General features: G+C 45.2%; 1 protein-coding gene across 1 annotated transcript in view; it reads left to right on the top strand.

Annotated features, from left to right (window-relative positions):
- The window catches only part of POU6F2 (POU class 6 homeobox 2), a 314,537-nt gene that overhangs the window by 173,474 nt on the left and 115,056 nt on the right, over positions 1 to 26,007 (top strand). The window contains exon 4 of the mRNA XM_001512057.5: positions 23,948 to 24,267. Coding sequence (XP_001512107.4) covers positions 23,948 to 24,267 — 320 coding nt within the window. The remainder of the gene's footprint in view (positions 1 to 23,947; positions 24,268 to 26,007) is intronic.

The following is a 26,007-nucleotide window of genomic DNA, read 5'->3' as shown; positions in this document are numbered from 1 at the left end:
AGGATGATAGTTTTTAAACTTTTTTCTCCCCCAGTTGTGATTGTGATGAAGGTTGTCACAGGCTTCTTTCTGTTCTCTTACTGTTGGGAAAGGCAGCTGGTCCACAGCTTTTTGTTAGGCCCTCCCTGTTTGCTGTGAAGCCAAAGGTTAATTGCTGGAGGTGAAAGCTAGACCTACAGAGGGGGAGAGGGAGAAGGGAAGAAGAGTGGCTTTTTAGGAATTATTTATCCATACTAATACATGCCTCCCCATCTGGACTGTAAGCTCAATACGGGCAGGGCATGTGTCTGCTATTTCTGTTAATAAAGTTGGTATTTGTTAAGCGCTTACTATGTGCAGAGCACTGTTCTAAGCGCGGGGGTAGACACAGGGGAATCAGGTTGTCCCACGTGGGGCTCACAGTCTTAATCCCCATTTTCCAGATGAGGTAACCGAGGCCCAGAGAAGTTACGTGACTTGCCCACAGTCACACAGCTGACAAGTGGCAGAGCTGGGATTCCAACTCACGACCTCTGACTCCAAAGCCCGGGCTCTTTCCAATGAGCCACGCTGTTCTGTTGTACTGCACTCTCCCAAGCAGTACAGTACTCTGCACATAGTGCTCAATAAATATCACTGATTTATAAGTTCTCTTTAGCATTATACATCTGCAGCATTTTTGCCTTGAAACGTTAAAACTGTGACTCACCATCAAGAGCAACGTAATTCTAGCTGTCACACTACCATGGCTGACCGTGGGGCGTTCTCTTGATTGAGTCGAGATTCTCTTTTGAGGAAGGACTGGAAACTTCAGCAAAATCTCAAATCTTTCGGAAATGGAAGGCAATTTTTTTTTAATGACGTTTAAGCACTTACTGTGTGTCGGGCGCTGTTCTATGCACTGGGTAGGTGCAAGCTAATCAGCTTGGACACAGTCCATGTCCCACATGGGACTTGAGTCTTAATCCCCATTTTACAGATGAGCTGGCCGAGACACAGAAGAATTAAGTCACTCGCCCAAACTTGCACAGCGGACGAGTGGCGGAGGCGGCATTGGGACCCATCTCCATTAGGCTACACTGCTTGTCAGATGGTTGACCGTTATTCCATCCTGTATAATCTGAATCTTCGAAAGAGTCTCATTAGCAAGGTTCTGGTATGAGAATTTCATTCTCTTCAGCATTTAACAAAAGGAAAGCCAGGGAAGATTCGTTCATTCATTCAATAGTATTTATTGAGCGCTTACTATATGCAGAGCACTGTACTAAGCGCTTGGGATGTACAAATAGGCAACAGATAGAGACAGTCCCTGCCCTTTGACAGGCTTACAGTCTAATCGGGAGAGACGGACATACAAGAACAATGGCAATAAATAGAGTCAAGATGATATCTCGGGATTGGAATTTGCCTTTCCCCTCATTTTGGACATAGTTTTGGACAAATAGCTAATCCACATATTAAAGAAATAGGACATAGATGGTGGGCAGGGGCTGTGTCTGATCCGATTATCTTTCATCTACCACAGCGATTAGTACCCTGCCTGGCACATACTAAGGGCTTAACAGATACAGTGAAGGAAAAAATAAAAGCCGCCGCCGACTACAGTTTGGCTGGTACAAAATCATCCCTGCTTTCTTGCTCTACAAATGTGGTGACTGATGAACTTTACTCATATAGGAAAGACTGTAGTACCGTACTGTAAACTTGTCTCTCTAGACCGTAAGCCTGTTGTGGGCAGGGAACGTGTCCACCAACCCTGTCATACTGAACTCTCCCAAGTGCTTAGTACAGTGTTCTGCCTACAGTAAGTGCTCAGTCAATATCATTGATTGATGTTCACATTCACTCAGAATGAATTCATTTATCTTCTTGCCACATGGCTGGGGTAAATTTCGTTAGCGATGAAGGGAATGTGGACGGTGCCTATTCCTTCCTGGGACCATCCAGTTGGAGACTTGCGAAATTACTTGGAAGGAGTGCAGGGTCTTTACAGAATGCTCCTGTGTCTTTAAAAAAGCATCTCTGAGTGAAATAGGGTGGCCCTGCTGATGGAGGAAGTGAGGTCAGGAGACCTGAGGCCCTAACAAGATGACAGGATTTATGAAGTGCCTCGCTGGAAGGCTGTCGTTACCTGCAGTCGATTCATATAATAAGGCCACTTGGGGCCCATCGTGACTCCCCTTGAATTTGTTTTCCTTTTCTCATTTTCTTTTTGTTTCCCGGCTATTTCCTGGGTCATTCCTGCTACGCCCCGTGGAACTGAGAGATTGTCTGCGGTCCCTCCCCATCTGAGATAATCCTGGCCGCTTCTTTATTTGTGTCAGCTCTGGGGTTGAGCACCTGACCTTGGAGAGGAAGTTGGTCGGTGGGTGGCAAGGATGGACCGATTGTGGATTGCCTGGCTCTCGGTATCAGGAAGTACAAGGAGAAGGTTTAATCTGCATGATGATAGGCCTCTGGACAGGTCCCGGGGACCGTTGCTATTGGCCGATTCATTCATTCAATAGTATTTATTAAGCACTTACTATGTGCAGAACGCTGTACTAAGCGCTTGGAATGTACAAATCGGTAACAGAGACAGTCCCTGCCCTTTGACGGGCTTACAGTGTAATCGGGGGAGACAGACAGACAAGAACAATAGCAATAAATAGGGTCAAGGGGGTGAACATCTCCTTAAAACAATAGCAAATAAATAGAATCAAGGCGATGTACATCTCATTAACAAAATAAATAGGGTAATGAAAATGAAGATCCAGTTTAAAATACACCTCATCAGTGGAATCTATTAAAAGGTATTTTCAAGTGGAAAGGCTCCCCAGCAGAGAAGCAGCGTGTCCAGTGGGTAGAGCACGGACCTGGGAGTCAGAAGGACCTGGGTTCTAATCCTGGCTCCCCCGCTTGTCTGCTCTGTGACCTTGGGGGAATCACTTCACTTCTCTGTATCTCATTTCCCTCCATCTGTAAAATGGGGATTGAGACTCTAAGCCCCAGGTGGAACATGGACTGTGTCCAAACTAGCTTGAATCCGCCCCAGTGCTTAGAACAGTGTTTGACACATAGTAAGTGCCTAACAAATACTATTATTATCACTGCTACCAATAGTAACAGACCGTGTGAATTTTGGGAGGGAGAGGTGTTACCCCACAATCCAAGAGATTTCCCGTAGGATTTGGAGAAAACCACTTGATCTCTCTGGGCCTCAGTTAATCCAACTGTAAAATCAATCAGTCCCTGGTATTTATTGACTGTTCACTGTGTGCAGAGCACTGTACTAAGCACTTGGGAGAGTACAGTATAACAGAGTTGGTATGCACTTTCCCTGCTCACAATGAGCTTTTAGTCTAGAGGAGGACACAGACATTAATCTAAATAAATTCCCGCTATGTACATGAGTGCTGTGGGGGTGAGGGAGGAGTGAATAAAGGGAGCAAATCTAAGTGCCAAATGGAAATAATAGGTCTCTCTATCACCCGGGGCCTTATGAGGTGTAGCCAGGTGATTTTTACAGGAAGACTTTGAGATTCTCAGAAAATGATGATTTATTATATATGTACAATAAGTGTTTTTGTGGTTGTGTTAGAAATTAGGGCTCGTCAAAATAAGTAAACAATCAAATCAAGTAAGGTCCATCTATTCCTAAGAAGAGAAACCCACAGGAAATTTTGAAAGAGCAGTTAAAGGATAATCTTTGAGTGCTTTAGCTTTTGGGGCGGATGTAAAAGCGAAACACAAGCAAATAGAGGAGAAAAAAAGTCTGAACATGCCTGTTATGCTGGGCTAGTTCCTAGATCATATTTGCGTTTGGAAATACATTTCTTTAAACTCGAACTGGTTCAAAAGTCAAGTTTTCAGGAAGTGTGTGGATTCACAAGCGATACCAAGGGTAGCTACCGGAGCAATTTTATTGATGTGTAAATGCTTTTTGTGTTGGATATGGGTGGCGGGTTGTTTTTCTACTGTTACTAAATGACTAAATCCACCCACCACCCATATCAAATGCACAAAATATTTTCTCCAACAAGACTTGCCTGGTTAATTCCCAGGGCTCCAAATCGTATCACCTCTCCAGCCATCTGTAACGCTATTAAACTTATTTATTCCCATCCTCTGCTCGATTTTAAGTTCCTTGAGGGTAGTGATCACATATATTGGTTTCTTTTATAATCTCCCAAGTGCTCTGTCCTGCATAAATTAGAACAATCCTGTGTGCCCAGCCACACGGCAATGGAGAATAAAACAGCAAGAACTGATGTGCTGTTAGAACTGAATTTTCTGAGGTATGCTTCATTCTTCACCCAATTCAGTGTCAAGTAGCTCAATTAGCCACTCTTCTAATATGATAATAGTAATAACCTGGGACTTATACCGTTATATTGTTATTTTGCGCTCTTTCAAGCACTTAGTATAGTGCTTTGCACACGGTAAGCGCTCTCAGCGGAAAGAGCCCGGACTTAGGAGTCAGAGGTCGTGGGTTCTAATCCCGACTCCACCACTTGTCAGCTGTGTGACTTTGGGAAAGCCACTTCACTTCTCTAGGGGAAGCAGCGTGGCTCAGTGGAAAGAACCCGGGCTTGGGAGTCAGAGGTCTTGGGTTTGAATCCCGGCTCCGCTACTTGTCAGCAGTGTGACTGTGGGCAAGTCACTTCACTTCTCTGGGCCTCAGTTACCTCCTCTGTAAAATGGGGATTAACTGTGAGACAACCTGATTCCCCTGTGTCTACCCCAGCGCTTAGAACAGTGCTCTGCACATAGAAAGCGCTTAATGAATACCAACATTATTATTATTATTAATAAATACGATTGACTGCCTAATGCAGTGCTATGTTGCTCATAATAATAATTATGGTACCTGTTAAGAGCTTACTATGTGCCAAACACTGTTCTAGTTGCTCAGGTAGATACTAGTTAATCAGGTTGGGGACGGTCCCTGTCCCACTAGGGGCTTACACTCTCATCCCCATTTTACAGATGAGGTAACTGAGGCACAGTGAAGTTAAGAAACTTAACCAAGGTGTCACAGCGTAAATGTAAATGCGTTCACAATCCATTAGCCTCCCACTGACTCTGGAGGTAATGTCATTGCCCCCATTTTTCAGGAGAGGTAGCTAAGAATCAGAGAGATTAGTGATTTTTTTTTTTCCTGAGATCACACGGAAAATCAGCAGCATAGATTTAACTAGAGCCCAGGTCTCGGGCTTCCAGTTTTCAACTTCATTCTTCACTCTTACTGGAAGCATTCCTTGCCCCTCCCCTGATGAATGTCTATTGCTTTACAGTGTTTAGTCATGCCACATAGGATTCTTTCCATTTGACCACACAATTCAACCCGCTCTTATCCTTTGACTACTTTGGGGTTTCCTCAGTGACTTTCATCCATCTCTAAAGGTTTGTTTAGGCTCCTCACAGAGGGAGCCGTATAATGAATAAACCCCGTTCCCTGAACGAAGCACTGTCGACGATTCCGAAAGACACTGGAGCCAACAAAATAAAAATAGCTAGAGAGGTGTCAATTCTGGCTTCATGAGGAATCCGGGAAAAGTGTCCCCGGCCACGAATGGGTAATGAACAGAATTTATTTCCAGCTTCTGCATAGGCCTCATTCATAATAAAGACTGAAAATGTTGAACTCGTGAAATATAATCGGGAAAATAAAAAGGACGAGACTGGATCCTCCTTCAAGTACAGATGACTTTTGGAAGTTTGAGACCTGAGTCATGATGTCAAATTCCCCAAACTACCTTAATACAGTGTTGCAGTTGATAACCCCAGCCTTCAGAGGCTTTTAGGAAATTCCGAGGTCATTGTGCCTATTGCTACATTACTTGGGTTAGTGTCCATGCTTACACTTAAAAAGATAAACAGTAATATGGTACATTCACCAAGAACGGGAAGATAATATGTACCACATCAGTGAAGTTGTCTCTCCATGAATGTCAACAAGAACTCTCTCATGGATGTACCTGTATTTATATATGGCACATTCCCTCTATAAAAAAAATCTGCAAACAGACATTTAAATATGTAACAAAGATGATTTAAAGGTCAGAATTTCTGTTACAAATGTTAACATTTAAAACACCAATTTTAAAGTTCTCATTGGCGTGGGATATTATATATCATTCCCATGATGACATTTTCACAGTGGTGTCGGATTTGTAAATAGCCGGTTCTATCGGGCATATTAACAGTAAGGTCCAAAATGCAGACATTGATTTCAGTAATGTGGAATGAATCGTAAGTACTTCACGTTTCCCTCTGCTGCCGGAGGATATGTTGTCATAGACAAGACCTGGGGAGATCAGCAAGGCCGTCACTAAGAACCTAATCCCCAAATTTCCCTAGACCGAATAGCCATTCTACATGATTTTGGAGAAGCAGCGTGGCTCAGTGGAAAGAGCACGGGCTTTGGAGTCAGAGGTCATGGGTGCGAATCCCAGCTCGGCCACTTGTCAGCTGTGGGACTGTGGGCAAGTCACTAAACTTCTCTGCACCTCAGTTACCTCATCTGTAAAATGGGGATGAAGACTGTGAGCCCCCCGTGGGACAACCTGATTCCCTTGTGTCTACCCCAGCGCTTAGAACAGTGCTCTGCACATAGTAAGCGCTTAACAAATGCCAACATTATTATGTTGTTTTCCAAGAATATGACCACTAGGTTCTGAGTTTCCAGAGTTTTCTCAAAGACTCTTGGAGGCAACTGAGATGACTTAAATAATGATAATATTAATAATGATGGCATTTGTTAAGCGCTTACTATATGCCAAGCACTGTTCTAAGCACTGGGGTAGATACAAGGTAATTAGGTTGTCCCACATGGTGCTCACAGGTGAGGTCACTGAGGCCCAGAGAAGTGAAGTGACTTGCCCAGGTCACACAGCTGACAAGCAGCGGAGCTGGGATTAGAACCCACGGCCTCTGACTCCCAAACGCGGGCTCTTTCAACTAATCCATGCTGCTTCTCACTTGGTTGTATACTTTCAGATTACTAATCTTCTAAACTATGGCAGATTTAAAATTGCCTAAAATCGTAATATTCAACCTTTGTGAAAATGGGAAACCCAGAGTGCGCTTTGAGTGACTTTCTTCCGTATTCCAAGAATGAATTGAAATGTGAACCTTTTAATTTTCATATGAGAAATTTTCACTGAATATATGTAAAAGGAATAAGAAAAGTAAAAATACTTCTAGAAATTGTTCAGTAGATCCTGTCCTACAATAGGAATGAAACCATCTCTTTTTATAACCACTTAAGAAATGTAGCTCAATTTCTTTCTCCTGTAAGATGAACTTATTTTTAATTTTTTTTCCCTTTTATTTTGTGACTTCACCACACTTTAACACCTCCCAACTGGAATAAGGGAACGTGCGGCTTGACATTGCTGCATACGTCAACTTCATGACTCGTGGCTCCGCCTCATAGCGCTCCTCAAAATTTTCCGCTGGCTTCCTGCGCCTCTCTCTGTCGGTCAAACGATAGCTCTTCGCAGTTGATTCCTTTGCTCTCCAACAACTTATCCCACCTTATCTCTCTGCTTTCTTCACCCACGGTTCCCCAGCTTGCTCTCCTCACTTCCAAATCAACCTTCTAGGCTGTTCCTTTTTCTTCATCTTTATTATTTAATTTCATTTTTTATGATATTGGTGAGAGGCTTACTATGTGTCAGACACTGTTCTAAATACTGGGGTAGTTACAAGTTAATTAGGTCGGATACAGATCCTGTCCCACGTGGGGCTCACAGTGTAAGTAGCAGGATGAACAGGTATTTATTTTCCATTTTGCAGTTGAGGAAACTGAGGCACAGTGACCTGCCCAGGGTCACAGGCAAGCAATTATTCATTCATTCATTCAATAGTATTTATTGATCGCTTACTATGTGCAGAGCACCGTCCTAAGCGCTTGGAATATACAATTTGGCAACAGATAGAGACAATCCCTGCCCATTGACGGGCTTACAGTCTAATCGGGGGAGACAGACGGACAAAAACAAGACAACATAATCACGATAAATAGAATCAAGATTAGCAGAGCTGGGATTAGAACCCAGGTCCTTCTGACGCGCAGGCCCATGCTCTTTTCACTAGTACACGCTTCATCTCTCCCACCTCCAGACCTTCCCTCATTGCTGCTTCTTGTGGCTTGGAACTTCCTCCCCTTCCAGATAGAACAGACCACAACTCTTCCTCACATTACAAGCCCAGCACGCTTTCTCGGTTTATCTCCCGGCACCATAAACGGCATAAACCCGTCAAACTACCCCTGCACTTATGAACTTATCTATACCATCCTCAACACTCTCGTATATGTTTATGTTCTGTGGTATATTCAGTTATTTGATCTTGCACAGGCAGGATGAGGATAAACTCTCCTCCTCGCCCTTAAACTCTGCAGAAGGGAGCCTAGTGGGAAGAGCACAGGCGTGAGAGTTTGTAGACCTGGGTTCTAACCCCAGCTCATTCAGTTGCTGCCGTGTGACCTCGGTTAAGTCACTTAACTTTTCCGTGCCTCACTTTTATCATCTGTAAAATGGAGGTTGAATACATATTATCCCTCCTATTTAGACAACGAGCACCACGTGGGTTAGGGATTATGTTTGATCAGATTATTTTGGTTCTACTCCAGCACTTAGAACGATATTTGACAGATAGTAAGAACTTAGTACAGTGTCTGCCACATAGTAAGCACTTAACAAACACCACTGTTATTATTAACTTTAATATCGTTATTATCATTTATTTAACGTGAGGATCCCCCTGAATGTAAGAGAATGCTTTGGGTATTCACTGGGATGATCTTTTGGCCAAATGTACTTTCTCCAGCAGAGTTTGTGATTGGCATTCATTCTTGCACTTAGGTGCATCTAAATATATAGGTTGCGTACATGTTTATAGAAGGAAAAAAATGCATACAGGTATTTCTGAAATTATCCTTTCAAGATATTTCAGAACCAGCCCTTTACATGTTCTACCCAGTTTTCCGTTTTTATTTTCCTGCGAGATTGAAACTCGAAAGGATGCAGGAAAGGCACTATTTGGGTATATTATGAAGCTTCAGATTTTAATTTCTCAGAACTTTAAGAAACCCTAAGTTTATCCTTTCCTTTTCCCCAGTTTCTTTTTCAGTCTTTTCAGACTATTCATTTCATATTCTCTCAACAGAAGGCAAGGTGACACGGAAGGCTCTTCCCAAAGATAGTGCAAAGTGGCTAAATGATTGACCTTCTAGACCTTTCTCAGAAGTCTTACAAAATGCACATATTCATCTCATTTCAATTGTCCTACCTTATATCCTGCCTCTCAATACCTGGAGCTCCCAGATGACTTCAAAGAAAGGTCTGCAGGTGCCAGATATAAGATTTGGGAGGGTTCCAGACTCAAGGGTATGTGACGATCTAACAAAAGCCTTGCATAACCCTCGCAAGAAGACCAAGTTAAGTTTACTGTTGAAAACTCAACTCAGAATTCCCCAGATTTAGGACAGCCCAAGGCACCCACATGTCCCACCGGTAAATTATGCGACAGTGTTTCCACAAAGGACGGGAAGAAGGTAACCTTATAAATGGAATGTGAGTCCATATATATGGAATGTGAATAAATGCGAATCATTGCTGGCTGGTTGATTTGATCCCGCCTTTTTACTTTTTTGGTTTTTTTCTAATGGGAACCTCTGTGGCAGGGAATGTCTACTGAGAAGACCCCTTTTTTTTCAAAAGTAATGCCCCATCCAGTCTTATACTCCAAGTTGGCCTTCTGTTGGAACCAGCCGATCACTTGCCTTAATAATAATAATGATAATAATAATGATAATAATGGTACTTGTTAAGCACTCACTATGTTTCAAGCATCGTTCTTAGAGCTGGTGTTGATACACGTTAAAACAGGTTGAATACAGTTCGTATCCCACATGGGTTGCAGAGTTGACCTAGGAGGGACAACAGGTATTTAATTCCGATTTTACAGATGAGGAAACGGGAACAGAGAAGCAGCGTGGCCTCGTGGATAAAGCATGGGTCTGGTTGACAGAGGACCTGGGTTGTAGTCCCAGCTCCGTCAACTGTCTGCTGTGTGATCTTGGGAAAGTCACTTAGCTTGACTGTGCCTCAGTTATCGATTCTGTAAAATAGGGATTAATACTGCGAGCCCCAAGTGGGACATGGAAACCTGATTATCTTATATGTGCCTCGGGATTGAGTCCAGTGCCTAGCACATAGTAAACACTTAAAAAATACCGATACCATAGCACACACAGTCTCTTTCGCGCGCTCGCTCTCACACGCACACTTAAATGACTTACCCAAGGTCACACAGCTAGAAATTTGTAAAGGCAAGATTAGGACCTAGGTCCTGTGACCTTCCAGGCTGGTGGTCTTTCCACGCGACCATTGTGGCCATCCTGGAATCCCAGTCTACCTTCTCTTTCCTATCCACTGGCTGTCCCCCACCCTCCGGTCGCTCCTCAACTTGTCCTCCCTTTCTCTCACCTAATTCATTTACTTTTTGCCATCTGAAGCAGCCTGGCCTAGTGGAAAGAGCACGGTCCTGAGAGTCGGAGGACATGGGTTCTAATCCTGGGTCCGCTACTTGTCTGCCGTGTGGCCTTGGGCAAGTCGCTTCCCTTCTCTGGATCTCAGGTCCCTGAGCTGCAAAATACCTGTTCAGTATCTGTTCTCCCTCCTACTTAGACTCTGAGCCTATGTGGGACCTGATTATTTTGTACCCACCCCAACACTTAATGCAGTGCTTGGCACGTAGTAAGCCCTTAACAAATACTCTCATAATTATAATCCTTATTCTGGTCCCTCTCTCATCTCTCTCTCCGTTCTCCTGTTTCAAGTTCTGCTGCAACTGGGGTTTTGGGGAATTCAGCCAATCCACCCTGCAACATCCTGTTTTCTCCCTCTCTCCTAACTGCTCTGTTTAGAACAAGGCAGGATTAGGACCTCCACCTCAGCCATTACAAAAACCCTGCCAGCAAGAGGAGGAGTCCCTTTGGTGACTAAACCGTCGCTTCCTCTTCTCCCAACCCCTTCTGCCTCACCCTGATTTGCTCCTTTTTTTCCAGCCCCTCCTTCAGCCCCACAGCACTTAGGTCCATATCTGTAATTTTTTTGTAACCTGTCACGTCCTGTATTCATTGAATCATATTTATTGAGCACTTACTGGGGGCAGAGCAGTACTATCCTAAAGACAGTAAGCTCAGTGTGGGCAGGAAAAGTGTGGGAGTGTGGCCTATTAGTAAGAGGCTTGGGAGTCAGAGGACGTGGGTTCTGTTCCCAGCTCCGCCACTTGTCTACCCTGTGACTTTGGGCAAGTCACTTACCTTCTCTGTGCCTCAGTCCCCTCATCTGTAAAATGGAAATTAAGACTATGAGCCCCATGTGGGACAGGGACTGTGTCCAACCTGATGACCTTGTATCTACTCCACTGCTTAGAACAGTGCCTGGCACATAGTGCTCAACTCGTACCGTTATTATCGCCAACTTTGTTATATTGTACTTCCCCAAGGGTTTAGCACATTGCTCTGCACTCAATAAATGCTCAATAAATATGACTGAGTCAGCTGGGCTCAACCCAGACTTTGCTCCCCTTCTCCCTCTACTCCCTCTACCGCCCCCCCTTCACCTCTCCGCAGTTTAACCCTCTTCTCCCCCCATCTCCCTCTGCTCCTCCCCCTCTCCCTTCCCATCCCCTCGGCACCGTACTCGTCCGCTCAACCGTATATGTTTACATTACCCTATTTATTTTGTTAATGAAATGTACATCGTCTCGATTCTATTTAGTCGCCATCGTTTTTACGAGATGTTCTTCCCCTCGACTCTGTTTATCGCCATCGTTCTCGTCTGTCCGTCTCCCCCGATTAGACCGTGAGCCCGTCAAACGGCAGGGACCGTCTCTATCTGTTGCTGACTTGTTCATTCCAAGAGCTTAGTTCAGTGCTCTGCACATAGTAAGCGCTCAATAAATACTATTGAATGAATGAATGAATACTCCCTTAAAATGGGTCGCAATCCCCAGAGTCCCCTCAAAGCCCCCAGGAGAGACTGGAAGGCAGTTGGTGGTTTTTCCGCCAGAGTAGTCTATAGTTCTGTGAACTACCAAACATTCTGCTACCAGGGAATAAGGATTGGGAGTTGCACACCTAGTCCCACTTCCCAGCATGCTCCAATCACTCTGACGCCAGCCTCTCCAGGGGATTGCCATATAACACTCTCTGCTTGTATCCATCCCTGTGTTTAGGACAGTGTCTGGCACAAAGTAAGCACTTAACCGATTCCACAATTATTATTATGCTTCTTCATCCATTCACCTTAGGGCCTGCTCATATCTTTTTTTTAAAAAATAATGATATTTATTAAGTATTTCCTTTGTATCAGGTGCTGTTCTAAGCACTGGGGAAGATACAGGCTAATTCATTTAATCATATGGAGCATTTACTGTGTACAGAGCACTGTTATACTAACAATAAACAGTGACATTCCCTGCCTACAACTAGCTTACAGTCTAGAGGGTGAGACGGACATTAAGAGATATAAATTACTGATATGTACGTAAATGCTGTGAGGTTGCGGGGGGGCGGGTGATGTGAAGAACAAAGGGAGCAAGTCAGGGTGACACAGAAGGGATTGGAAGAAGAGGAAAGAAGGGTTTAGTCAGGGAAGGCCTCTTGGAGGAGCTGGGCCTTTGAAGGTATGGAAAGTTATTTTCGGATATGAGGAGGGAAGGCGTTCCAGGCCAGAGGCAGAACGAACGTGGATGAGGGGTTGGCGGTAAGATAGATGAGATCGAGGCACGGTGAGAAGGTTAGCATTAGAGTAGCTAATTAGGTTGGACACAGTCTATGTTCCACCTGGGGCTCACAGTTTTAATCCCCATTTTACAGATGAGGTAACTGAGGCCCAGTGAAGTGACTTGCCCAACATCACCCTGCAGACAGGTGGTGAAGCTGGGACTAGAACCCAGGTCCTTCTGATTCCCAGGCAACACTGCTTCAGCATTTACAGTGGGGCTTCAGGGCGCTGCTTCTGAGCCCAAGCAATTTGGCAGGCGGGAGCGGTTCAGAGCGGCCGGAGACCCCGGCAACAGCAGTGGAGAGGCCCGAAAGCCATGTGTCTATTCTCTCAACAAGACCGCTCTCAGCTATTCATTCATTCAATGGCATTTACTGAGTTCTTACTGTGTGCATCTCCCTGCATTAGGTGCTCGAGAGATTACAAAAAATACAACAGTAAGCAGACATTGAAACTACCAAAGAAAGAACTACTGGACATTCACTACTTTCTGTAGTGGAAACCTGGCAATAGTGTTTTCGACTGGGAACTAATTTATTTGCTTCAGTTTTCTCTTCCCCTTGGAAAACGTGGTCACTGTCTCGCTGGAGAAACTGTAAACTCGTCGTGGGCAGGGACCGTTAATTCTGTTGTACTCGCCCAAGTGCTTAGTGCGGGGTCTGCGCACAGCAAGTGAACAATTAATGGAGATCTTGAATGATATCAGTGCACCTGCAGAGTAATGTGTCTCAGAAATCGTCTACCGTATTTGGCTGGAATGCAAAATTGAAAAGACTGTGGAAGCGTTTTAGAAAATGAGTCCCACATGGGACAGAGACTGTATCCAGTCTGCTTATATTGAATCTACCTTGGTGCTTAGGATAAAGATTGCCTGTAGTGAGCATTTAGCATATGTCATTGTCCTTATTATTATTGTTACTTTAGTATCTCAGGGGCTCTTGAGAAGCAGCGTGGCTTAGTGGAAAGAGCCTGGGCTTGGGAGTCAGAGGTCATGAGTTCGAATCCCAGCTCCGCCACTTGTCAGCTGTGTGACTGTGGGCGAGTCACTTCACTTCTCTGTGCCTCAGTTCCCTCATCTGGAAAATGGGGATTAACTGTGAGCCTCACGCGGGACGACCTGATGACCCTGTATCTACCCCAGCGCTTAGAACAGTTGCTCTGCACACAGTAAGCGCAAATTAACAAATACCAACATCATTATTATTATGAAAACTAGAAGCCAGGAGTTCTTGGTTTGGGGAATGTAGGAAAGAATATAAGTCTTAGTTTATATAATGTCTATCGCCCCTCTAGACTGTGAGCTCGCTATGGGCAGGGATGGTGTCTGCTAACTTTGTTATACTGTACTCCCCCAAGTGCTTAGTACACTGCTCTGCACATAGTAAGTGGTCAATAAACCCCACTGATTGACTATTTTTGCCATCTGTTAAATCACAGCAATAACCTACCCCAACTTCCCCAATCCCAGTCCCACCACTTGCCGGCTGTGTGACCTCGGTCAAATCACTTGACTTCTTAGCGCCTCAGTCCTCTCAACTGTAAAATGGGGATTAAGACTGTGAGGATCGTGTCCACACGGCTTAACCTGTTTCTACGGCAGCGATTAATACAGCGCCTGTCATATAGTAAGCACTTACCATTAAAAAAAAAAGGTGTGGAAGCATGGTAAATAAACCCCCACGACCCCTGGCTGAAAGTCCCTGTCTCGAAATACATTTTTAGCAGATGTATGTCACACAGAGCCAAGAATGTCCACCGGAGCTCAAACAAGGTCTAACTGGGAGTAATAGCATGAAGAAAGCTTAGTCTGATTCTCAAGAAGTTCCCTGCTGGGAGAATTAGCCAACTGTTCAAGAATCTCCCAAGGGAAACAATGATAGCTACCTTGTCACTTACCTCTTCTTAAATCGAACCGGAGAAGCCACTGGAGAATAGCTGTAGAGAACGATCTCAGCCTAGCAGAAGGGATGGATTAAATCAAGCATGAAAATAAGCACTGGCCCAGGTGCCCAGGGTCTAGAAGCAAGCAGGGGAAGTTTATTGCATAATCCAGTCATGATTTCACAGGAAGAAGTGGTGCTGTTTCTCCCATTGCCTCAGATATGGAAGGAAACAGACATCACTAAATGGTATTTAATGAGTGCTTTCTGTGTCCCGAGCACCGAATCAAGCACTTGGCAAAGTACAGTTTAGCAGAGTTGGAAGATTTGATCCCTGTCCCCAAGGAACTTAGTCCTATGTGAAGACAGACATCAAGATGGATGATGGATAGGGGAAATAGAGTATAGGAATATGTATATAATGGGCTATGGGTCTCCAGAAATAATAACTGTGGTATTTGTGAAGTGCTTACTAAGAGTGTGTCGGTTTCTGTTGTTTTCTTGTGAGTCTGAGGAAGTTGCTTAGAGATCCACCAGAGTTTTAAAAACATTTCAACCGCTTCAAACGGGGCCTTTATTCTTTAAATCAATCATTGGCATTTACTGGGCACTTAAACCAGGCAAGATTGTGTAGACTGTGGGCAGGGACCATGTTTACCAACTCTGTTGTATTGTCCTCTCCCAAGGACTTAATACAGTGGTCTGCCCACAGCGAGTGCTCAGTAAAGACGCTTGACTGATTAAGTGCTTGGAAGAATACAATAGTGTTGGTAGAAAGGATCCTAGCCCACAAGGAGCTTATGAAGCTTTTCTCCTGAGGACATTTTAGTAATTGCTCCTATCTTCAGCTTAATTCAAAGCTCTTATTTAAAAGCCGACGGAATCAGAACGTTACACAGAAAGTACGATGAAGATTACCTTCTGCGTTCAACGCTGTTGCGCCGTACTCTCCCGACCGATCAGTATGGGAAGAGTGAAGGCAAGGGGATTGGCAGAGAGTCAAGAGTGAGGCAGAATTAGAAGGTTAGCTTGGGAGAAATCAAGAGAGTCGGTTGGGGAGTTAGTGGGTGAGGAGAAGATATATTCATTTATTCATTCATTCAGTCAGAATCATTGAGTGCTTACTTGTGTTCAGAGCACTGTACATTATAACAATAAATAGACACAATCCCTGCCCACAACGAGTTTACAGTCCAGAGGGACATATATGTATGTATATAAGGTGGGACGGGTTGGCGGTGAGCCTGACGCCGTTGGTGAGGAGTTCTTGCTTGATGCAGAGAAAGTGGTGTGGCCTAGTGAAAATAGTCCAGGAGTCAGAGGATCTGGATTCTAATTCCAGCTCTGCCGTTTATCTGCTGTTAGACGGTGGGCAAGTCACCTCCCTGCACCTCACTTCCCTCTTCTGCAAGAATGAGGATTAAGACTAAGTGTCGCACGTGGGACATAGACTGTATTCAACCTGTATCTAACCCAGCGCTTAGTACAGTGCCTGGCACATAGCCGTTAACAAATGCCATTTTTTTAAAAGTCAGTGGTGGAGCATTTTGAAAGACAGAGAGATGAGGACCTAGTTTTGCTTCAGAATTATACTTGTGGACAGGGATCCTGCCTATCAAGTCTACTGTACTTTACTTCCTAAGCACCCAAGAAATATTCAATCGAATTTATTGGGTGCTTACTGTGTGCGGAGCACTGACTGAGCATATATTGAAGGGGAGGAGGAGAGGTTGGAGGCAGGGAGACCAGCAAGGAGGATGATACAATGGTCACCAAGATAGGGGCAGAGAATGAATCAAAATGATAGGGAAAGGGGAGGATCTGGGAGATACTGTGAAGGAAGAACCCACAGAACCTGGCAGGGAATTGAAGGTGACAGTTGTTGTTGTTGGTATTTGTTAAGCGCTTACCCTGTACAAAGCACTGTTCTAAGCGCTGGGGTAGATACAGGGTCATCGGGTTGTCCCATGTGAGGCTCACAGTCTTCATCCCCATTTTACAGATGAGTTAACTGAGGCACAGAGAAGTGAAGTGACTTGCCCACAGTCACACAGCTGACGAGCGGCGGAAATGGGATTCGAACCCATGACCCCTGCCTCCCAAGCCCGGGCTCTTTCCACTGAGCCATGCTGCTTCCCAAGTTGAAGGAGAGTTCAGAGTTAAGGGCGATGCTGGGGAGTGGGGCTCCTGGGACAGGAAGAATCTTTGCAACAGAAATTCAATGATCCACCATTCAGTAGCTGTTTTGCAGGCTATTTCCATTTATTTGTCTCTTTGGGTTGGTTAGCACTACGTCCATTTGCTGAGGATAGGATCGTCTTCTTCTAGTGGGTTTTTTTTTTTTCAGTATTTAGTATTTGTTTTAGTTGAACATGTTGCTAAGAATCCCGTTCCCAGGTATTCCTGTTGGTTTTGCTAACAGGGATGGGCCAGTAAGACTACTGATTATTTTCTGGATCAAATTCTCTTTCCTCTAGATGGTAAGCTTTTCCTATAGACTGTAAGATCCTAAGAAGCCGCATGGTCTAGTGGGTAGAGTATGGGCTTGTGAGTCAGAAGAACACGGGTTCTAGTCCCGTCTCTGCCATTTGTCTGCTGTGTGGCTTTGGCAAGTCACTTCACTTCTCTGTGCCTCGGGTCCCTCATCTGTAAAATGGGGATTAAGACGGTGATTTCCATGTGGGACAGGGATTGTGTCCAACTTGATTATCTTGAATCAATCCCAGCACTTAGAACAGCGCCCGGCACGTAGCAAGTGCTTAGCTAATTCCATAAAAATTGTCTACAGACTTTTAAATTGTATTCTTCTATGGTACAGTGCTCTGCACACAGTAAACACTCCGTAAATACAATCGGTTGATTGATTGCAAATGAAAATCTAAGTCTCTCCTGACCTAACTGGCTCCTGATCTGCTGAAACCAGATTTACATATTAGGATACACTTTAGTTGGTAGAATTCCTCCTGTGTGTGTACTGGGTGGGGATAGAGGGAGAAGGATTATTTTCCTGCTTTAACAGTGATTCATTTAGGAAAGGAAAATGACAAATTGTTTCGAATGTTCACCTGAAAAATAGAAGCTAAACAAACAGGGAGAGGCTTTTGTCTGGCCATTTTGTCATTTTCAATAATTTATTTGGAGAGTTTCAAGTGACTGCTTTTGCCATAAGTGACACATTTCTCCCACAGCAAAAGAAAAGTTTCAAGAAATGTTATTCCTTAGGTGCCCATTCATTTCACACCCTTCCAGGATTAAACAAAGGCCTTCTCTCAATTCCCATTAATCTTTTTTTTTTTCTTTTCTGGCTGCTTTTACTTTGTAGTTTGTAATTTCACATCTATCACTGGATGGCGTTGGGGGAGATGACATTAACCTGAAGTTTATGAAATAAATATTCATTTTGCAAGGAAATGAGTCTTTAATCTTCCATAAACAAGAGCGAAACCCTGCCCCAACTGAGAGGGTTTTGTCTGCCCACGATCCACTGTGGTTCAGAATTTGAAGGGTCATTTAGCCAGCTAAACAGGAAATCCATGATCCATTTCACCCTCTGAATTGATTCTTGTAACTGGTACCTTTATATCCTTTTAGTTATTATTATTGTTATTATCATCGTATTTGTTAAGGGCTTCTCATGCGTCGAGCACAGCTCTAAGCACTGGGGTAGATACGGGTAGGAGGGAGAACAGATATCGAATCTTCATTTTACAGCTGAGGAATCTGAGGCCCAGAGAGGTTAAGGGGCATGCTCAAAGTCTCACAGCAAGCAATTGGATTTGCACCCAAGTCCTCTGACTCCCAGCCCCATGCTGCTTCCCCAGGAGTAATAATAGGACCAGTCGTAGTATTTATTAAGGGTTTGCTGCATTTAGATTGCTGGACTTAGTGCTGGGAAAGAGTGCACAGGTGGGAATTAGACGTGCTTCCTCTCCATAGCTTGCGTGATTTTTTTACTCCCCTTTTGAATTTGAAGTTCCCTAAGGGCAGGAACCCGGTCTCAGTCTCTCAAGTGGACCCCTAAGGCTGACATCAGCAGAGGAGCACTCAAGAAGAACTAGTAGGTGAAGATGCTCCTTCTTTGCTTCATTACCTATTTTTTAAGTATCTTAAATCTACCCTTTATTATCTTCTGAGATAAGCTCTTTGTCTTAAAGCTGACTTAGTCCCTCTCATTTGGAACTGGTCTGGAGCATACTTAGAGAAGCAGCGTGGCTCAGTGGAAGGACCATGGGATCATGGGTTCGAGTCCCGGCTCTGCCACTTGTCAGCTGTGTGACTGTGGGCAAGTCACTTCACTTCTTCTGTGCCTCAGTTACCTCATCTGTAAAATGGGAATTAAGACTGGGAGTCCCACCTGGGACGGCCCGATGACCCTGTATCTACCCCAGCGCTTAGAACAGTGCTCTGCACATAGTAAGCGCTTAACAAATACCAACATTATTATTATACTGGGATTGGCCCACTTTTTTCTTGGACCTTTTATCTTTCTTGGGCTCAAGGATCTGGCTTTCTGCTTTCCTAGCACTTACGAACCAATTTACATTGTCCTTAGCCCTCGTGCACGTAAATGAGGTCGGTTTTGACCGGTTTTTGACTTGTAAATATTTCTCTGGCTGTCTCTCCTGTTTGAGCGTTAGGGCCTTTGTGGGCTGGGAATATCTCACTTTGTTATGCTGTACTTTGCAAGTCCCTAATAGAGTGCACCGCACCAACTGGGCACTCACTAAATGCTCCTACTACTCATTTTTTTTTAATGGTATTTGTTAAGTGCTTACTATGTCAGGCACTCTGCTAAGCACTGGGGTAAATACAAGTTAATCAGGTTGGACGCAGTCCCCGTCACACAAGGGCCTCACGGTAGAGGTCGGAGGGGGAACAGGTATCGAATCCCCATTTTACAGCTGAGGTAGCTGAGGCTCGGAGAAGTGAAGCAACTTGCCGAAGGTCCCCCAGCAGACAAGTGGTGGAGCCACGATTAGAACTCGGGTCCTTCCGACTCCAAGGCCAAGGCTATGTCCATCCTCACTGCTGGCCTGTGCTACGTTCTTGTGCGGAACCTAACTGCGTGTCATGACTATTTTTTCTTGCCGGTCTGCTTATTTCCTATACGGCAGCTCGTCGTCTCACCCAGTTCGAGAACTGGATCCCTTCTGCATCCCCCAGCTCTGTCCACCTTTAGCCTCCTCTCTGCTCCCTAGGACCAACCGTTCTGGCTCCCTCAAACCATTTGCTTCCCACTGGTTTTTAGCTTGCCTGGATGCCTCTCCCTATCTTCTGGCTCTTGGGACCACATCACTAAATCATGAATGTCTGTCTCCCCTTCTAGACTGTAAGCCCACTGTGGGCAGGGAATGTGTCTATTATATTGTTATCTTGTTCTCTCCCAGGTGCCGAGTACAGCACACAGCAAGCTCTCAATAAATACGATCGACTGACTGACATCCCAACTTAGTTTCCGGTCCTTGGACGCCTGGGGGCCGACTCTTGCGGACGTGGCCATATCTCCATCCATCCCCTTCCCTGTCCTTCCCCCAATCCCCACCGCTCATTCCCAAATCCCGGATGACTTTCCCACCATGTCCCGGCACCCAAGTGACTCTGCTCAGATCTGAGCACGCTCAGTGCAGTCCTGGACGTGGCCGTGGGGGATTAGAACCCAAGACTGTTTGATTCAAGGCTTTAACTCCGTTTTTTCCTCACAATCTACCATCTCCAACTCTCCCTGCTCTCTGACAATCAATCCATCAACAGTATTATAGAGCTGTATGGGCCGAGCGTTGTACTAAGCGCCTGGGAGAATACAATATAGCAGAATTAGCAGACACATACCCTGCCCATAATGAGCTTAGAGTTGAGAAGGGGAGACAGACGTTAGTAATAAATGAGTTAATTATAATATGAACGCTTTGAAGGCTGTACGTAGCCGACCAATTTGCCACTCACTTCTCCGTCATCCGGGCCCTGCACATGCCTAATCATTTTTGAAAACCCGTGAGGTTGAATTCTTCCAGGCTTCTCTTTTACCCCGTTGTCCAAACTATCCCCAGTATTTCCCGCTTCTCATGCCTTCTCAAGCCTTTTTACGGCTTGGTTGCTAAGAAAATTACTCCTTGAAGGGGCAATTCTTATTGTGCAGGTGGATGGTTATAGGTCCTTAGCTTATCGATCTGGAGAGCTGAAGTAGGAAGCGTGGGTTGGAGAGAGGAAAAAGACACCAAAATTGCGGGTGCAGCAAAATGGTTTTCAAGGACCGAATATTTTGGAAAACTATTGCTCACCTCATTTAATAATCAGCAGTGAAGGAAAACTGTATATAATTCCATTAATAGTTTGTGTCATCACATCTGTGTGTGTCCTTCTGATCATCACTCAATCGATGCTATTTATTAAGTGTTTTCTATGTGGTTCTAAGTGGTTACTTTTATTCATTCATTCAATAATATTTATTGAGGGCTTACTGTGTGCAGAGCACTGTCCTGAGCGCCTGGAATGTACAAATCGGCAACAGATAGAGACAGTCCCTGCCCATCGACGGGCTTACAATCTAATGTGTGTGTGTCTGAGTGTATGTGGACGCAGGCGGTTTAAGTGGAAAGAGTACAGTCTTGGAAGCCGGAGGTCATGGGTTCTAATCCCAGCTCCGCCTCTTGACAGCTGTATGGTTTTGGGCAACTCACTTAACTTCTTTGTGCCTCAGTTACCTCATCTGTAAAATGGGATTGAAGACTGTGAGCCCCACGTGGGACTACCCCAGTGCTTAGAACAGTGCTAGGCACTCAGTAAGCGCTTAAGAAATACTATCATTATTATTATTATTATTATTATCATCATTATGTCACAGGTAAAATCTGGTGGAGGATTCCTTCCCAAATACCCTCTTTTCAATCAATCAATGGTATTTACTGAACACATACCATGCGCTGAGCAATGTACTAAGCGATTGGGAGAGGACAATACAACGGAGCTGGTCGATTCATTCCTTGCCCGGTTTGGGAAACGGTAGCATGTCTGGGAGGTTGAGAAGAAGGGGTGGAGCTGGAATCTGAATACTCTAAGTCACTTGTGAGGTTTGACGTGAGTGAGCCGCTCTCTCCTGGCTCGGGTGAGGGAATAAAACTGGTGTTGCCTTTTCCCCTTCCCCAGCGCTTATGATCTTTCACAGCATCCTTAGGCCACTTGTATCAATGGGCAGATAAGGAACGAGGTCGCCTAGTGAGCTATAATAAACATGTCTTTGGTAAGGTGTTTTAAGTCCCAGTATATTTCCAGCCCCTCATAGGTCACTTAATGGCTGACCCCTGAGCTCAACTTGAAATGAAGGCCCTGTTCACTTAAGAAGAAGGAAATATTGCCTCTTCCCACTTTGCGTGGACTTGGGGAAAGACTATCGGAATAATAAAAACAACGATGGAGTTTGTTGATCACTTATTATGTGCCAGGCACAGTTCTAAGAGCCGAGGTAGATACAAGCTAATCAGCTTAGATACGGTCCCCGTCCCACGTGGGGCTCACAGTCTTAATTCTCATTTTCCAGATGAGGTAACTGAGGCACAGAGAAATGAAGTGACTTGCCCAAAGTCACACTGCAGACAAGTGGAGAAGCTGGGGTTAGAATTTAGGACCTTCTGATTCCCAGATCCAGCCTCTATCCACTAGACTGTTTATTCCCCGGGACAATCTTTTGTGGACGAATTTGACAACTGTGTGTGTTTGCTTGTGATGTTTAGTTTTTAGGGTCCTTTTTCATGGTATTCTGTTAAGCGCTTACTATCAGCCAGGCACTGTATTAAGCGCTGCGGTAGATTCAAGCTAATCAGTTGAGGCACAGTTCACGTCCCAGTCACAGTCTTAATCTCCACTTTACTGTTGAGGGAACAAGCCACAGACAAGTTAAGTGACTTGTCCACACCACACAGCAGACAAGTGACAGAACCGGGATTAGAACCCAGGTCCTTCTGCCTCCCAGGCCCCTGCTATATCCACTAGCCCACACTGCTTCTCCATTAATAATGTTAATAATGTTGGTATTTGTTAAGCGCTTACTGTGTGCCGAGCACTGTTCTAAGCGCTGGGGTAGACACGGGGGAATCAGCTTGTCCCACGTGGGGCTCACAGTCTTAATCCTCATTTTACAGACGAGGTAACTGAGGCACCGAGAAGTTAAGCGACTTGCCCAAAGTCACACAGCTGACAAGTGGCCGAGCCGGGGTTCGAACCCATGACCCCTGACTCCGAAGCCCGTGCTCTTTCCACTCAGCCACGCTGCTTGCTTCTCTAATTCGTACCACAGATTTAGCAGAAGCATTTCTGACTAATTTAGAGTCCTGTGGGGAAGTGAACGTCATTTTAACATTACCCATCCCTAGATGCTTCTCCCTCTCAGGATGAAGCAAGCCGCAGTTCTATTTGCAGAACACCTCGAGGTGTTACCGGCATATATTAGAACAGATCGGATTCGCTTACCTACAATGTAGTCTTGCTTTTCATATAACAGGAAAATCTTGAAAGATGATTTCATTCTTCCAGCTCCTTAAGAGCCCTCAGGGCTTCTAACGCTCACTGCCGATCTCTCCAGCTAGGAAAAGGAAGCACAGCTTCTGTTGACGGTCAATTTCGATCATGGACCGTAAGCCCTCCAATTTGGTAGATGCTTTCGGCCAGACCGTACTAGATTACTCGGCCAGATGGTAAGAAAATTTAGAGATGCTCTTTTCAGGGCCAGGGACATATGGACGCCACGTTTTAAAAGTAACTCGGTGAACTTAAAGTGGACGTTTCCGTCGGTCTCGTTTGAGGCGGGATGGCGTGAGTGACGTCACCGGCGACGCTGCCAAAATAATATGGGATTATAAGCCACTTGTCATCCCGATCGAATTCCAGTCCGGCATTTACCGGGGGAGTTTAATGTTCACAGGGAGAACTTTAAGGAGCTAAGTCTAATCTCTGAAGGATGACTGTATTTTGCTATATTGCCTAGGCAGGGTGAAATAAGAGTGCTGTGTTATCGCCTGATAGCTATGTAAATCACTTGTGCTTCCAGTAGCCTCCCATGAGTCTTATGGCATGGTTTTCCCCAAAGTGACATATGGTGGATTTTATTCCTTATCCAGATTTTCAATTTCCCTACAAAGTGACTCGGTTTCGCTCCACGCATAATAGCGCCTCTAAGCGCTCCGGAGATTCACCGACCAAACCCGAGACAGCTTTTCCCAGGGCAGAGTTTACCGGCCTCTTAACGGGAGACGGCGCCAAGTTGGGATTTCGTCTGTAATGGAATCCCCCCTTCCTTCTCTTTACTTGTAGCTACCTCATCCCTGAATTCCCAGCTTCATCAGCTTCAGCATCTCCAACAGCTCCAGCAGCAGCCGGGCCCCCAGCAGCCACCCAGCAGCCAGCACGCCCAGCCGGCCCAGCCGCCGCCCCAAGGTCAGCAGCCGCAGCCGGCCCAGCCCCTGCCGCCGCCCCCGGCCCAGCCTCAGTCACAGCAGCCGCCGACTCCGACCCAGTCCCAGAGCCAAAGTCAGCCCCCTCCAGCCCAGCAGCCGGCGAGTTCCCCTCAGAAACCCAACCAGTCACCGGGACACAGACTTCCGTCGCCTCTGACTCCACCCAACCCGCTTCAGGTATGGTCTCCCCTCGGCCCCCGACCCCTCGAGTAGGATGGTGAGTTTCGCCACTGGTCACCGTTCATCCGGGGGAGTGGGGACGGGTTCCGTCGGGTCTGAGGGAGGGCGCGTCAGACCGGGACGACTCTTTCAGATCACCCCGCTTAGGGGTATGAGAAAGGAAAGGATCGGGGCTAAACCGAACGATATTCATCCGGTCGCATTTATTGAGCGCTGACTGTGCGATACGTGAGGCCCTGGAGGCTGCCCTTCGGAAGGACGGATATATCACCTGGAGTTTTATCAGGAGGAAGGCCAACATTCTCGATGCTCCCGTGGAATGCACTCGTTCCATTTTAATGAGTCCTTCTGAAGGGAGCCAAAATTGCAGACCAATAAAATGATCCCGAGCTCAGTTTTGTAAACCGTGGAGGGTGGCCAACGAAGCCAGCTCTTCTATAACACCGGGGCCGCGTTCTTGCAAAGCCCCACGGTAAGGAAAAATCGTGTCGAAGGACCTTGTTCAATGCCACGCACGTGTTCACAGTTGGTTTTTCCCACAATACTGACAAGCGGCGGAGCCGGGATTAGAACCCGTGACCATTTATCCAAGGAGGAGGCAACGTTCTCTGATTCCTCAGCAGGCTAGCCAAAATGCAGAGTCCAAACAGATTGTAGGGAAGAATTATGCGTTCAGAAGACCATATGGCAAAATGACTCTTACTCATCGTTAGCAAATTCTAAACCTAAGTTCAGGGATGGTTTGCTTCCATTTTCCTCAGAGATGCCAAAGGCTTAAAAGTGGTTGAATTTTAGCCACAAACTCTACTCCTTGGCTTTAACTATTACCCCAAATCATCAAATCATACGGGATTCGGACCAAGACTTTACGTGAGAATGTGATTGTGGGAAAGGAAGTTTTCTAAAAAATACTTCTGTTGCCACAAATCTTCAAAGTAGAGCTATTTCAATTTAATGATAGAAACCACTCTTTAACTTTGAAGTAAGAACATGTCTACCAACCCTGTTATATTGTACTCTCCCTTGTCAGCTGTGTGGCTGTGGGCAAGTCACTTAACTTCTCTGTGCCTCAGTTACCTCATCTGTAAAATGGGCATTAAGATTGTGAGCCTCACGTGGGACAACCTGACGACCCTGTATCTACCCCAGCGCTTAGAACAGTGCTCTGCACATGGTAAGCGTTTAAACAAATACCAACAATATTATTATTACTCTCCCAAGCACTTAGTTCAGAACTCTGCACGCAGTCAGGTCAGTAAATACAATTGATTGTGTTCAATCGATACAATACAATTGATTGAAAGTTGCCCAGTGCAGTGTATGGCCAAGAATTCCAGTTATCTCGGACCGCGATTCTCCTGAGGGCTGACATATTATTCTTTATCATGTCTGATTTAGGATATCATAGGGTTTTAGGGAGGCCAAATTGGGAGAAGGAGCTGTGCAAGCAAAACTTTCAAATTTTATCTTCATCCTTTTTAGCTCTTCACCAGTATGGGGTTGCGCTTATTTTTTGTTCGCAGCAGTGAACCAGGCTTGGAGACCTTTGTCATCCATGATCCTCTTAATAATTGGTGATAATTGTAGTATCTATTAAGCGCTTTGCTCTATGCCAAGCACCGTACTGAGTGCTGGGGTGGATATATGGTCATGGGTTCTAATCCCGGCTCCGCCGCTTGTCAGCTGTGTGACCTTGGGCAAATCATTGACTTGGCTGTGCCTCAGCTACCTCATCTG

The sequence above is a fragment of the Ornithorhynchus anatinus genome, chromosome 8, assembly GCF_004115215.2.
Source record: "Ornithorhynchus anatinus isolate Pmale09 chromosome 8, mOrnAna1.pri.v4, whole genome shotgun sequence".
Classification (NCBI taxonomy): domain Eukaryota; kingdom Metazoa; phylum Chordata; class Mammalia; order Monotremata; family Ornithorhynchidae; genus Ornithorhynchus; species Ornithorhynchus anatinus.
The sequence above is the reverse complement of the archived record's forward strand: the minus strand, read 5'-3'. Positions and strand labels throughout refer to the sequence as shown.